We start from the raw sequence: 16,511 nt of genomic DNA on the forward strand, positions 1-16,511 counted from the left end.
CTTCAATTTACAAAAGGTACCGATAAAATATTACTTTTTTTACTATCATTACTTTAAAAAGTTATTACCGTAATCACATGCGGTATTAAGTACTTACGGATCAGTAGACTTCTAATAAATTATTTTTATCACAAACTATAAATGTATTACCACAATTCAAATTCAAATTCAATTATTATATCATTAGTTAATTCATTTATAATTAAATAATTTTTCTTGCGTACACTAGAAAGTTGTGTAAAGCTATAACTTTAGAGTACTGTCTATATTGTATTATTAAGCATCCAATCGACTTTCTGACTGCAATATCGTATTATTTATGTAGTAGACTTCATACAGACCTGGATGTTTTTTTAGTTTCATTTTGATTTCACTTTGATTTGTGACGCATATATTCTATTTTATGATCCAATAGTGAAATAAATGCCTTTTTTCATTATTTATTTGATGACTGTTCAAAGAGATATTTTAAATGAATTTTTTTTAAAAATAAAGTTTTATTGTAATTTTTATCAAATTAAGCCGCTTTATCTAATTGTAATAGACCAAACTGTGAATACATACTGTGGATATACATGTATATATCTATATATATATATATATATATATATATATATATATATATATATATATATATAAGTTAGATATATAATTAAAATAAAAATAGCATTAAAAATTCTAAAAAACCCACGACGAATAAACCTTAAGATATGTGAAATAATTAAATAACTGTCTTTTTACCTGATAATCCTCTGTGACATTATATTTTTTTAAGAAAAAATTTAAAATTTTGATTAACTGTCGTGCGTAACTATGATGACAACTAAAGCTTACCTATGAAGTCTACGAGTCATCTATGGGTTACGCACGACGGTCAATCAAAATCTTAAATTTTATTGTCTTAAAAATAATATCACAATGTCACAGAGGATTATAAGGTAAAAATACAGTTATTTAATTATTTCTAAAATCATTTTTAGAAGCATTAAAAATGTTTTGTATCCAAATAAAATAAGATAAATCTCTTTTCACCTATTGTATATTGTATTATACAGGGAAAAAGTTAAATTTAATTTCAAATACTAATTCTAGATACATTTTGATATCAAACACAAAAGTGAAAATTTTGAACTCAAGATATTTAAAATTATTTTTATCATGTAATAAAAGGATTTCTTCAGCTATACAAAAAAAAAAAAAAAAAAAATGTGGTGCAAATTTTAATAAGCAATGCAGGAGATAATTTTGGATATAGGAAAACTGCATTAAATCAGCAAATTTGAAAACCTTATGACGATTTCGATGGCCATTCCATCCACTTCGTTCGTAGTCCACATAGGCTTTACCAGAAGTCGTCTTCTAAATATGATTACATATCACAGTCATCAGTTCGGCCTCCGTTAGATGGCTGATATAAATGCCTAAGTAGACATTTCGATCGGTGTTTTAACTCAACTTAGTAAACGCCTTCGCTGTAGGCTCCTGCAAACAATTTTGGGTCACCTATTCTAATTTGTAGCCCTCTCAACTATTTAACCGTTTCCCAGAAGTGCTATTTCCGCGCCTCATTCTAACACCGAAGGACACAAAATAAGCATTCATTAAATAAACTTTAAAGCTAGACTGCGGTAACAAATATAAATTAAATTGAATCTACCATAAACATCTAAGATTCCATTCTCATACCTCTTAAATTGTTGATTGCAATGACAATATTTTTTTAATTCAACAAAGAAAATTAAGAACAATTTCACAGAGACAAACATTAACTTACACTCATCTCTTACGCTTTTGGAAACGAGGTCGATGCTTTCACCCTTTCGCACACATCTCCATCAAAGAGATTCTAACATGTCATCCCTTCAAGAATCTTTCATCTTCTAAAATAATTATAATTAAGAATCATTTAATTATTAAAATTTAGTATTTAGTATTTTTGAGATGATTATTTAAGAAAATGAACACCTACCTATTGGGATATTATAAATCGTACATTAAAACACAAACTGAAGGACAACCTTTTCTCTATCGAATTGTCATTTTATTTGCCAATTGAGATGTTCATCTTTTAAAAATAAACATATATTTCTGTTAAGTAATGAAATTTTAAATCTCTATTACCCATTGAATTTACTTTCTACATATCTATACATACATACATACATCAGTTATAAAAATTAAGGACCTATTTGATCATCACTGCTAATTGGTAGATCTGTATATGTGTATATTTACGAGTATTTGAAGTTTAAAAACTAAGCATGTGTCAATAAATGTTTTTTCACTTAACTAATGAGAAATTATTTTTTTATTTTTTTTCAGAAGTTGAAGTAAGATCACCGTTGTTTTCGGGTCAAGGGTGGTTAGCATTTCCTGCTTTGAGAGCTGCATATAAACATGTCCAACTAGAATTAGAATTTCGTCCTGAAGCATGGGATGGTATACTATTCCTAACTGGTGAAAGAGATGACCTCGCTGGAGATTTTATGGCTCTTCTTTTATACCAGGGATTTGTCGAATTCAGGTAAGATGTATGCTGTATTTTTATTAAATTTCTTAAATAAAATAATTATCTAGCTGTTTAACAATAGATACCTAAAGGCAGATCAAATATTTTAGACCAAACTAATAAGTTGTTTTCTGCTGTTCCGTTTAAAATCTTTCGTTAAAAAATATACGGAGAAAGGAGGTTCTAATTCAAATCAAATTTTTGGTACTTTGTTTATATGTGTATTAGTTGTTTCTTTTTTGTTTAACCTCCGGGACTACAGTTACGTATTGCTTCAGAGGATGAAGTGAATGATTGTAGCGTGTGAAAATGTCATGTCCGACCGGGATTCGAACCCGGGACCTCCAAATCAAAAACCGAGGCCGGCTGTGTATTAGTTACGCAATTACAACAAAACGCTTATTCTGATTTTCATGAAATTTTGCAATAAGTCTTTCCTAAGTGATAGCGTCTCGGCCTTTCATCTGGAGGTCCCGGGTTCGAATCCCGGTCAGGTACGGCATTTTCACACGCTACAAAAACTGTCATTCACCTCATACTCTGAAGCAATACCTTACGGTGGTCCCGAAGGTTAAAAAAAATAATAAAAATGTTTTTCCTATTAGACAAAACGATTTATCTTTAATAATTTTTCATAAAATTTTCCATGGCGGCTGCTGTTCTTAAAGAGGGGATTAAGGGATGAGAAATGCAATAAAAGAAGTTACTGCGTCGCTGATTAAATTACGTTTGATTTTTCATTTCTGACATCATACTCCTTTTTCAATCTCTCATTAAGTATTTACGATTTAGATACTTCATTCGTTTTCATTTTACTCTATTTTTAAAACTAATTTTTGTTCTAAGTTTCTTTTCCTACTGTTGTACAGCATTTTCCCTCTCCGTACACAATGAAATAAATTCTCTTATGATAGTTTTCGAAAAAGACGTATATTTTAGAGTTTTCCTTTGAAAAATATATTACAAAAGAGAAAGTTAGAAATATAGTAAAACTGTTTCCTCAACATTCATTAGTTACATTCATTGTTCATGACTTCATTCAGGTTTCCTTCGGTAATCAATCACAACTAAGAATTCCGTTTTGTACGTTATTTTCGTTTAGCTTTATCTATTCTGTTTCGTTGTAGCGGTCAGTTTGTTTAATTCAATGCAAAATGAGTTATCTGTACCGTTTTTAGAATTAATATTAATTTTAAAAAATGTATTTTTTGTAAAAAAAATATTTTAAAAATATAATGACCCAATTCAATTTTTACTTCCTTTTACGAAGTAAAGGAAAAAAATTTCGGTTTTCAGATTTCAACGGAAATATCCATTTTGAGCAACCCTGAATTCATTTTGACTAGTTTTGGCGTGACGTCTGTACGTACGTATGTGCATATGTATCTCGTTTAATTCAAAAACGATTAGGATGTTGAAATTTTAGATTTAGGTCTGTTGTAATATCTAGTTGTACCTCTCCTTTTGATTGCATGCACTTGACCAAAAATGTCCTAAAAAGCCCGAAATGAAAAAATTTGGATTTTGCACTTTTTCTTAAATGCAATAACGAGCCCTCATTGAGAGTTTTTCAACGATATATCCATAAGTAGTATTTATTTTCATTGGTTCCAGAGTTTTAACAAAATAATATTTTAATTAATGAAATGTTTGGATCATACAAAGGGAGGCGCATCGATCCAAATCCAATTTCATTTCATTTTTTTTAACTTTCTCTTTTTATTGATTTATTAACAATTATTAACCTTTCATCGTAAAACAAATTTTACAATAAATAATAATTCAATAATGACAATAAAATAAAAAATAATATTAAAAAGAAACAAGTTATTAGTGAAATAAAATTTTATGTACTTTTAAAATGTGTATGTGTAATTTAATAGGCGTACAAGGAATCCTTGTGATGCCCACATCAGTATTTTTTTCTTTTAATAAATAATGAAAAATATATATAAAAATAATGAAATATATATAAAATATAGAATATATTTAAATATGTAAAATTGTCACTCAAAGTAATTTCTCAGGATTAACATGTAATACGTTTTTTAAACGATAAAAAAAGAGTTTATTTGTACACCAAGCCTTACTCTTTAGATATTTCAATGAAACTATTTTTATTTTATAGAAGAAAGTACCTTTGTTTGTCCTGTGGTAAATATTTTAAAATACAGTAACACGTTCTCACGAGTGAAAGATTTGTTAAATGAGAAACTTTATTTTCCATAAAAATAATTAAAGGTTATTTTTATTACGTCCTCATACTTTGATAGTATTAATATTTTAAGTAATATATAACGTAATTAATCAGATAATTTGCTGAAAAATAAAAAATCTAGTATAAATATTTTAATTAAAAAAGATTATAATTTCTACATTCCATAGAAACTTAGTTCACGATAAATAAGTCTGATTACATCGTTTCACTAAATTATTTTTTTATCTATTTCATATAGGAATCGTTTTTTATATCTACTTATATTTTACATAAAAATAAAACTATAAATGTTAATCAAATGCGTATAACGTACTTTAAAATTCTTTTTAAAGTTATTTTTTTTTTAAATTGATGCTAAATTAAAAATCAGTGAGTGTTTTTATTAGCTTAGTAGAATTTAAATATAATTATTGGGAGAGCCTTTAATATAGTAAAATTATTTCGAATAATATTCTTAACCTATAGAAATGTCTTCATTCTGTAAGTTAAAATTTAATAGTAATAAATATATGCTATTTATTTATAATGAAACATTTCACAAAAACGTAAAAAATTAAAAAATGTACGGTGTAGAAATGGAGAATTTTGATGATAATTACAATACGCGAGCTGAAAGTTTGCCCCTCGTCTGCCGTGTCTGTTGTACTGGCCAATTTATTGTACTGGCCGGCTTCCGTGGCGCGAGTTGTATCGTCACGGCCTTTCATCCGGAGGTCCCGGGTTTGAATCCCGGTCAGGCAGGGCATTTTCACACACGCTACAGATCATTCATCTCATCCTCTGAAGTAATACCTAACGGTGGTCCCGGAGGTTAAAAATAATGTATTGTACTAGTCTTTGTGTTTGCATTTTATGGTTAGATAGATACAACAAACCCCGCTCGCCCGTCCCGCCAAAGCCAGCTGACTGTCTGGTTGACTAAGACAGGAGCATACCTTCAGCTCACTTAGAGTAATGTAAGTTAAAAAATTAAACACATAAGGAATAAGAATTTGTAAAGATTACATTTTTATGGTTGCAAAATTTTGTGGATCATTTTTAATTATTTTTCATTATTATCTAATTGCACAATTCATTAGTGTATTTTCTGTTACAAGCTAAAAAATAAAATAAGAGCAAAACTTTTAAGTAGTCCCATCTTCGAATTATAAAATCTCTCAGTATGTATGAATTCATCATACAATTTTCATAAAATTCTAATAGACAAAGTAAAATCTAAATACACATCAAATTGGATAATTATTAAGTGAAACTTTTGTGAGACGAAAAACTAAAAAGATAAACCCGTTCATAGACAGTAATTTAAGATTTCAGTAAATTTTCACTAAAATATGAATTTTTTGAACTCATTGAAACTTAAAACTCAATAAATACAGCGTGTCCTATATAAAACGCAACCCAACCTTATATTGGTAGGTATTGAAATAATAAAAGACATGTGTAAATGTAAATGTAATTTTTATTATTACCATCTATTACCTTACATTTTTAGTAAATGTTGGAAGTGGCCGCCATCTTCTTGAATACAAGCTTCAATTCTTTTTACAGCGTTTCTTGCAACTTTTTTCAAAGTTTGTGGCTGGATATTTAATACAGCTTGTTCAATATTGACTTTCAATTGTTCGTGGTTTGTTGCTGTAGGCTTTTTCTTTGAGGTAACCCAGTAGAAAAAAATCCGCCGCAGTCAAATCTGGAGATCTTGGTGGCCACAAAGCTCGACCGATAACACGATTACCAAAGAATTCCTCAACGAAATCAGAAGTTGAACCTGCGTAGTGCGATGTCGCACCGTCAAGTTGTAGCCAGCAGTGTCTATCTTCCAAGAGTGCAATGAACTGAAATAAAATATCCTGATATCGTTCTGCATTAACGGTGTACTCGATAAAAATAGGACCGATTATTTTCTTCCGCGATATCGCGCACCACACGCCCAACTTCTGCGGGTGTAATTGTTTTTCGTGATAAACGTAGGGATTTTCAGCACTCCAAATTCTACTGTTTTGACTGTTTACGTAGCCATCCAAATGACAATATTGTAGCCGTTTTTCTTTGTCGGGCTCAAGAAGTCGATGAACCGTTTGAATGCGATAAGGCCGTAATTGTAATTGTTTGGTCGCCCGATGAACAGTCGATTTAGGCAAATTAATTTCAGCAGACAAACGTCTGATCGATTTATTTGGCGAGGCGAGTAATCGGTCTTTGATTTCAGTGACTGTATCTGTATTCAACACTGACGCAGATCTTTTGCGTTCCTTGTTATTAACAGAACCGGTCTCTCTAAATTTTGTAACTAACCTTAATACTGATGTTTTGTTAGGAGCTGGTTTATCTGGGTACTTATGGCGAAACAAATCTTGCACTGCAACCACTGATTTTGTACTGAAGTACGACTCGACAATGAAAACACGTTCATCTAGCGAAAACACCATCTTGTCTCTAGCAATACACTGAACGTTATGATTGCATTGTTGTTATTATCGGTAGAGTTCTACTGCGTCGCCGCGATGTTCAGATGTTGGACGAGTCTATTTCAGTAACGAGTAGGGGAGTAAGCTTGACTTTTGAAATTTCACGGATGAGTGATTGATGGGTTGTGTTTTATATGGGACACCCTGTAAAATTCTGGGGGGAAGGGTTCATTTTTTGGAGCCGATAGCAATACTTCCCATTTTCTTATCTACCATAACAGCGACGAAGGTAAAATTAAACATGTATATTATAACGTTACCGTATTCCTCACTAAAATTGAAATTCACAGTTTTTGTTGATTTTTTTTTTAATTATATTTTTATAACTTTTTTAAAACTAAGTCGAGATATTTTAATAACATATTTTTATATTTTATGTTTTTTTATTATTATGTATAAAATGAATTATTATATATTATGTTATATTTTATTTTTTATAACTAAGTCGAGAAAATTTAAGAGACGATTATAAATTAAGTAGCAGAAATAATTTTTTTTTTTGTTATAAAATATTTTACTTTTTTTAGTAACCTTTAAAAAACAAATTATTTCTTACCCGGTACATACAAACCTTAGGGCGATGTAATGATTAAGCTCCATTAATCTCAGCCCAGTCATTCTTCCATTTATTGAATTCATTTTATAAATCCACTTCTCCATCAAGCCATATTTTCCTCTACTAATAATTTTTATACTCGAGGATATGTAGATGTTTAATTTTTTTCTGCTTTATTCACGTACCTCGTTCTACTTGATCTTTCTTCTATTTCCCATTTAAATAATCTGTAATCTTTTATTTTTTTTTTTTTTTCAGTTTTCTCTGTTTCTATTCCTAATTATCTATTTTTTTTTTTTTTTAAATAACGTCATTTTCTTTAGTTAAGCCTTTGTTAAAACTCATGACATTTAATCATAAAAAACGAATTGAGGGTATGTTAGCCTGATATATCTTAATTCTAATTAGCTATTAACATACTTCAATGTTACTATTCTCTACAAAACATTACATCTAATCGACCCTCTTTTTTTCTTTTTTTTTTCTTTAACCTCCGGGACCACCGTTAGGTATTATTGCTTCAGAGGATGAGATGGATGCCAATGTATCATATTAAAATGCCATGCCTGATCGGGATTCGAACCCGAGACCTCCAGATGAAAGACAAATGCGCTACCATTCGCGCCACGGAGGCTGGCTAATAATAATAATCATTATTTTTTTCTTTCATTATTACTTTCCGATATTCTGTGTTTTTTTAACCTATATTTTGTATTTTCTTCATTCCAGACAAACTCTTCCTACCTATTTTTATTCTTCTTTTATTTATTTCCAGTTTAATTTGTTTGATACTTACTTCAGTTAAATTTATATTCATTAATTAATTCTTTGAGGAATCTTAATCTTCAACAATTAATACTGTATCATCGGGATATGTCAATATAGGATTTCTATCTGTTTTTTATTTATGTTTCCCTTAAATAAATCCTTTATTGTTTTTTCCTTAAGCAACCAGAATAAATCGATGATAAACCACGATCTCGATTTACCTCGTTTCTAAACCGGTAACCACGTTTATTTTATTCCACGTAACTTGAATGTACAATATTCAAAAATAAATTATTGTTAATTTTTTTTTTAATTTTAAATATTTTTGATTAATTAAAGATAATATTAAATAATTATAAGTAAACTCAAAAGCAACGTGATATATTATTAGCTTTCTACCTTCAAAATTTAATTTATTAAAAGGAATAAAATGAGTTTATTATTAATTATGTAATCGGTATTCTAATAAATAATGTTTTTATCGTTATTATGGATGGGTGACATTAATTACTTTATGAAAAATTTGTTTATTATATTTATCAGATTATATTAATAGATATAAGAGTCAAATATTAAAATCAATGGCTAAGAAACACATTTAATTTTATTGACTCCCCTTTAAAAACTAGTACTTTTAAGAATATATAAAATGTTACTGGAATTAACTTTTATGTAAATTGTATATTGGTATTTCTTTATGTACATATATAAATAATACAGCTTACATCCCATTAATAAATGCAATGTGTATTCCATATTTTTGCAGTTAGGTAACACTCATGACATTATTATGATGTGTTTATCTTATAATCAACTGACGTAAGTTGTTGAATAACTGAAAATATACTGTATCAAATATAAGAATATAGCCTACTCTATGCATATAAGATTAAACTGAAAAAAAAACTCATGTCACCTTTAATATTAGAAGGTGGATGATAAAAAGAAATAGAAAATTGGAAAGGGAGATTGACGTTATTTTTTCCATTGCCTTGAAAAAAAACTAAAAATACTCCCCTTCGTCAAAAATTAAATAAATCATTTCTCTCATTGAAACAATTTTGTTTTTTTTATGTATTTGCTTTATAAATTATTCTGAGGCTTGTAAGCACATAAGCATATCTATATGGAAGAAATTTAATCTATTTATTTTAAAATTCGTTAGTTGTTTACTATTGCATTATTACTTGCAGTTTTATTGTAGATAAAATATACACAAAAAAAATTTTAAATATTCATTTTTTACAGTATTGTAATAAACAACTGAATAATATTTAAGCTTAGAATGGAAATTAAGGAAGGTATGAAAATTATCTGGAAATCATTCTTATTAGTACACGGATTAACTGATTAGTAGTTAGTGGGCGGTCATAGCATCCAGCAGTTCATGCAATCAAGCTTTTCCGTGCAGTATTTACGAGTATTCACTTCCTTAACAGAGAAAGTGAGAATAGCATTAAATGAAGAACAAACTGAGATTATTTCTTCGAAAAGTGTGTGATACTGTCATGACGTCATTAGTTAAATTAATGTTATTAAACAATAGTATTTTTCATTTAAAAAAAATTACAGCTAAGTAAATAATTGGAGGAAAATAATATCAGCACAAATCAGCACTTAGATGACACAAAATTTCAAAAATGTTTTTGCAACACTGTTTTGCCACTGATGTCGGTAAATTATAAGAACTTGTCGATTTATTAGCTTTTAAATCTCTTTACCACTTCTAAGGAAGCATTTTCTTTGTTAATGATTTCGATAGCCTAACGATATCATACTGTTTCTAAAATATAAGCATCTCTTATCAGTTTGTTAAAAAAAAAAAAAAAAAAAAAAAAAAAAATACTAATACTAGTTTAAACAGTTTGTTAATATTTGTGCAATTTTTTATATAAAAATTCTGAAACAATACCCACTTTACAAAGAACATTGTTGTAATATGAAAGCGGCTATAAACTCTATTCTGTTGTGAAAAAATAATGATATTACAGAACTTAATCAATCCCTATTGTACAAAATTAATTAAACACTGGAAACAATTAGCTTTCAATGTAATTTTCACGCTCTTTGAATAGTTCATAAATTATTGTTTTACTACCGCTAATTTGAACTCAGAATAATAATGCGTAATTTACAATCTTTATCATTGTAATTTAAACGTGGTACAGATCGTTCACTAAACTTTTAATTTAATAATGGATAGTTACATATAAACTTCGGACTATGTAATATGGGAAAATTTGTCATGTATCATTTCACAGAGTCAGAAAAAATGAAAAATTCCTTTGTTTCTTTATGTTGTAAATTCTAGAGTTGTTGGCGATGAAAGTAAATTAAATTACGTCCTGGAATGGAACTTGCTTAATAGAAATAAATAAATTATTCAAATGAAATTTCGTATTTGAATTTTATGGGAATTTATGATCATTGAAATTTAATTTTAATTTTATGTAGTCTTCATTATGACAATGTAAGCGCGTATATGTAAATTTAGGCATATACATATAAATATATGTACAGTTAAACTATGGTTGTTTTAATGCTGAAAATTAATTTATAAAAACACTTACTTTCAGATTTCTTTTTTACCAGATATACAAAATGGGCTTTATTTAGAAAATAAGTATAAAAACTTTGTTGTTTAATCAGGTGGTTTCTTCAAATATTATTTTTAGTATTTTTGAGCAAATCTGAAGCAACTGATCTCTTTATAGTGATTTGTCTCTATTCAACTACCTCTCAAGAACTTTGGAAATGATTTTTATAAAACTTAGTAGAATTTTTAAATCAGAATTACTTATACTTAAAATATCTTTTATAGAGATTTTTTTCTTCTTGAAAATATTTTTTGCATTTACTCAAGAAGAATTTACTTAATAGAAGAATACAATATTTAAATAATTAAAACCCATCAAAATTCCTTTTTTGAAGGCTTTTCTTTTACTCACTGGGTCATGCTTTGTAAAGTAAGGTTTCATATGAAAATACTGTAATAAAATCCACTTTAAAAGAAATCCCCTTAGTAAATTTCTTTTTAAAATTACGAAAAGAAGTTTCGCTCTCCTTTTTCAAACATGGTTGGTTTAAAAATAGTAAATACAATTTTAATTTTTTTACTAAATTCGCATTACTTATTTTTTTATAGATAATGTTGAGTGTTACAGAGAGTCAGAGTGGCAATAAATGTATGGGCCATTGCAGACCTTAATATGTTCTTGGACTGGTGAAAATTCAACGGTCTTTCACTAAATACAGGAAGAATAGCTCAAAAATGGCTAAATAATTATTCATATGAGATAATCTATGAGCCATTACGACGGAAAGTAACACTGAAAGATTTTAAAATGTTCCTTAATAATTAAATCGTGATAATTACAAGTCTGTAAATGAGTTTATTTTGAGTATATACTTCAAATATGAAATTACGTTGCTATGCTTATACAAAGTTCTTCTAATGAAATATAGTTAGGAAGTTTGAAATCCCAATTAATTTGTTGTTGCGCTTTTCCTAGAGCGTGTATAAAACTAGTTTCTAAGGTATCTCTATTCCAGTAAATTTAAGTTCAGTTTGCTAAGGTCTCTATTACAATAAGTATAATACAGTTTGCTTAATTGGTTTTGATGTAAACTGTTTAAAGCTGATTTTTAAGATGAGCTATTGAAAACATTTCACGAGTTAAAATCATTCATATCTGTAAAATCATACGGTTAGTTATTTCCGTATACGTATATTTACCTAAACTTTGATTCTTCTCTCTTGTTTCCAAAACTTTAAAGTACAACTTCTTTCTTTTTATTCTGCTTTTAGTTTTTATCAAGTCATAAAATCTGTACGTACCTCTTTACGCACTCATTTCTTCATTAAATCTTTATTATTTTTTTCCTAATGTGTACGTTGCAATTTGTTCAACTAGTGAAGCGTGAGCTATTCCTTCACACGGTTCAATGAGATGAGAATATAATGTATGATATGTACTCTTGTACAGACTCAGACAGACCATTTCTAAGACGTGTGGTTAATTAAACCCCAACTACAAAACCGTGGTGCCGGCTTCCGTGGCGCGAGTGGTAGCGTCTCAGCCTTTCATCCAGAGGTCCCGGGTTCGAATCCCGCTCGGTCAGGCATGGCATTTTCACACATGCTACAAATCATTCATCTCATCCTCTGAAGTAATACCTAACGGTGGTCCGGGAGGATAAATAAAAAAAAAACCACCAAACCCGTACCCATTGTCAAGTATTCAGATCAGTATAAAAGAAACTAACTTTTACATTTATATAATTAAAATTATTATTACATGAAATCAATTCATTTGTTATCTGTAGTTATTCTTTTATGTTTTACACTAATTATTTGACTCTTAACATATTTCATACAATATATTTCCTGAGTTATCTACATTATATACTCCAATGTTTGTCTTTTTGTACTACAATTTTTTACCTTCTACATATCCTTACAACCAAATTAACAGAACTTAAATCTCTTAATCTCGTTAAAAAAATTTGCCATAAATTTATTTTCGTTCGTCTTAAGGTCTCTTAATTTCAAATTTTTATGAACCCATTTAATTGGTAATTCATTGTTGTGTTCAAACCAATTTCAACATGACATTTAACTATGTCATTACATTTCAAAGGCTAATATTTTCCTTTCTGTTTCTCCTGTTGTGTATAATTCACTTTTTAAAGCGGTAGCATTACACTCTGAAAAAAATACTTCAGAGTTTTTTTTATAATTTTGAGGTCGACAATTGATACCAGCAGGGTTCATTTTTGCATAAAATATCTTCTTGTGCCAGTCTACTTTTTAAATATGCATTACTTTGTATAACTTTCTAATATAAAAACAAAATTCTCTCACTTCTGTTGTTTCCCGCATCTTAATATTTGATTCTTCATTATTCTACTTTATGTCATATTTCATTACCTTAGTTTTTGTCTCATTTTTCTTTATAATAGCTTTCTCGCCTAGTAATAAATCTTTATTATTCAGTTTTTATGTAGATTTGATTGTATTTCAGTTTTATATTTTTATTTTCTGTATTGTTATTAATAATATTATAGTAATAATAATAATAATAATAATAATAATAATAATAATAATAATAATAATAATAATAATAATATTATTATTATTATTATTTACATCAGATTATTTTATTATTTTTAGATAATTATTTTAAGTTTACATGAAAATTTACACTAATGTTGTATCAATGTAAATAAAGATAGAACTTTTCCTGCATTCTGCCGCAATGTCTATTGTGATAATAAATTTCTCTAAAAAGTAGAAAATAATTTTTCAGTGATTATAAGATAAAATAATTTTCAACATTTGTAAAAAGAAAACCATTGTGCGCTTATAAAATATTACTTTGTCTAATCATTTTAATTTACGTTAACATTTTTACCTTTATTAATTCTCACAGAACACCTACTCGAATTCTTCAGTATTCTATTTGTCTAATCGTTTTAATTTATGTTCACATCTTTATCTTTACGGATTCTCACAGAACACCTATTCAAATTCTTCGGTAGTATTTTTTACTGTATAGTCTTCCGCCCGCACTTGTTCATTCAAATGTCATCAATTCATTCACATTGGTTTATAATTTTTTCTCATTCTTTTCTACTAGGGCTGCGTTATTACACGACTTTTCTAAAAAAAAAACCGAAACCATTGTTTTTCCACTGAAAAATGATTTTGTTAAATTAACAAAAGACAAGATGACAAATGATTTTGTTATAGTAACAAAATTAATTTAGTTGCGATAACAAATCGGTTCAAAATCAAACTAACATCGTTACGACGATAACAGATCGTCGTAACAAAATCAGATAACTTAGAATAAAAGATCAATAACGATAGGTTATAGTAAAAAATACATTTTGTTATCGTAACAAACGATACGTAACAGACGATTTGCTGATGATATAGTAATTCTAGCCCAGAGTAAAAAGTATTTAGAAGAAACAATGAACGGCATAGATAAAGTCCTACGCAAGAACTATCGCAAGAAAATAAACAAGAACAAAACAAAAGTAATGAATTATAGTAGAAATAACAAAGATGGACCACTGAATGTGAAAATAGGAGGAGAAAATATTATGGAGGTAGAAGAATTTTGTTATTTGGGAAGTAGAATTACTAAAGATGGACGAAGCAGGAGCGATATAAAATGCCGAATAGCACAAGCGAAACGAGCCTTCAGTAAGAAATATAATTTGTTTACATCAAAAATTAATTTAAATGTCAGGAAAAGATTTTTGAAAGTGTATGTTTGGAGTGTCGCTTTATATGGAAGTTAAACTTGGTCGATCGGAGTATCTGAGAAGAAAAGATTAGAAGCTTTTTAAATGTGGTGCTATAGGAGAATGATAAAAATCAGATGAGTGGATAAAGTGACAAATGAAGAGGTATTGCGGCAAATAGATGAAGAAAGAAGCATTTGGAAAAATATAGTTAAAAGAAGAGACAGACTTATAGGCCACATACTAAGGCATCCTGTAATAGTCGCTTTAATATAGGAAGGACAGGTAGAAGGAAAAAATTGTGTAGGCAGGCCACGTTTGGAATATGTAAAACAAATTGTTAGGGATATAGGATGTAGAGGGTATAGTGAAATGAAACGACTAGCACTAGATAGGGAATCTTGGAGGGCTGCATCAAACCAGTCAAATAACTGAAGACAAAAAAAAAATCGTAACAAAATCGTTTCGCTCTACAACAAACTCTTAGTTACCAAAACATATGATTTTTATCTCTATGTATACAAAGAAATATGTCTTCACAATATCCGCCGTATTGAATTTAAAATGTTATTAAATATGCTATATTATATTGTCATCAGAACCAAAGCTGTGTACAAAATTTCAGCTCGATTGGATAATGGGATGTGTGTCAAATTTCAATTACTAAATTTGACCTATATAAGATTTTGAACATTAGAAAACCATCCAATAAAACAGTCTTTTTATTGATATACTAAAATTATTGATAATTAAATTTTATCTAAATATTTCAAACGATGAAAATTAAAACCAAATAATATATTAAAAAATCATTATTAAGTATGTTTTTTTTTTCTTTTAAGGGAGTCAGTTAAAGTTGTCTTTGGATAGAACTGACTTTGTCAGTTCTATCCAAAGATACAAATACTTAATTTACAATTAATTTCTGGGAATATATAAACTGAGAAAACAAAGCACAAGAATTAAAAGAAGAAAAATGTAATACAAAACTTTTCTACTCCGGGTAATAGAAATGGACAAGTACATTGTATTTGTCTGGAACACACCGAACAAATATCCGGTATTTCATCTAATACGTCATTAAAGTTAGATTATACACTTTTTTTTCTATGAAAGAGCGGAAATCGTCAATTATTATTATTATTATTCCAGACAATAGTTCACTGAAATTTTCCACAGTACGACTTGAAGGAACAACGTTCCGCAGAGTTTGATCTGCGAACCTAAGTTTTTGCCTTATACTTTTTTTGGGGATATTTTCATCTTTCCCATTGGTTGTGCTTTGCCATTAACATTTGTTTGATTAGGTATGTCGTGTAGTCAGATTATTTTCGGTTTGATGCAGCTCAGGGAAGCTGTTTTTTTAGTAAGATAAAGATGATACTTAAAATCAGATATTATTTTTACACTAAATGCAGACTTTGATGCTAGTTCTTTGACTTAATGCTATTTAAAGATGATTGTATTTTATGAAATATTTTTGATATTTTCTTTGACTATGCTAGGTTAGATTATACCAAGGATTTTACTGTTCTGCTGCACGAATTCTAGCCATTAGTTAGGTTTTATCCGCTTCCTTGTGTAGAGTAGGTATCTTCATGGCGGATGGAAGGGGTGACAGAAGGATACTCAAAAAATTATTATTTTTATTACTTCTTTTAATTCCTAATTTTTTCTAATTTACTTTTCAGTAAAAAATATTTGTTATGCTAAACTATTACGTGCAACTATAATAAT

The 16,511-nt window shown here is 28.6% G+C and overlaps 1 protein-coding gene across 1 annotated transcript in view; it reads left to right on the forward strand.

Moving 5' to 3' along the window:
• LOC142322365 (pikachurin-like) overlaps positions 1-16,511 on the forward strand; it is a 662,400-nt gene that overhangs the window by 324,948 nt on the left and 320,941 nt on the right. The window contains exon 3 of the mRNA XM_075361369.1: positions 2,323-2,524. Coding sequence (XP_075217484.1) covers positions 2,323-2,524 — 202 coding nt within the window. The remainder of the gene's footprint in view (positions 1-2,322; positions 2,525-16,511) is intronic.

This window comes from Lycorma delicatula, chromosome 3 (assembly GCF_047948215.1).
Source record: "Lycorma delicatula isolate Av1 chromosome 3, ASM4794821v1, whole genome shotgun sequence".
Taxonomy (NCBI): Eukaryota; Metazoa; Arthropoda; class Insecta; order Hemiptera; family Fulgoridae; genus Lycorma; species Lycorma delicatula.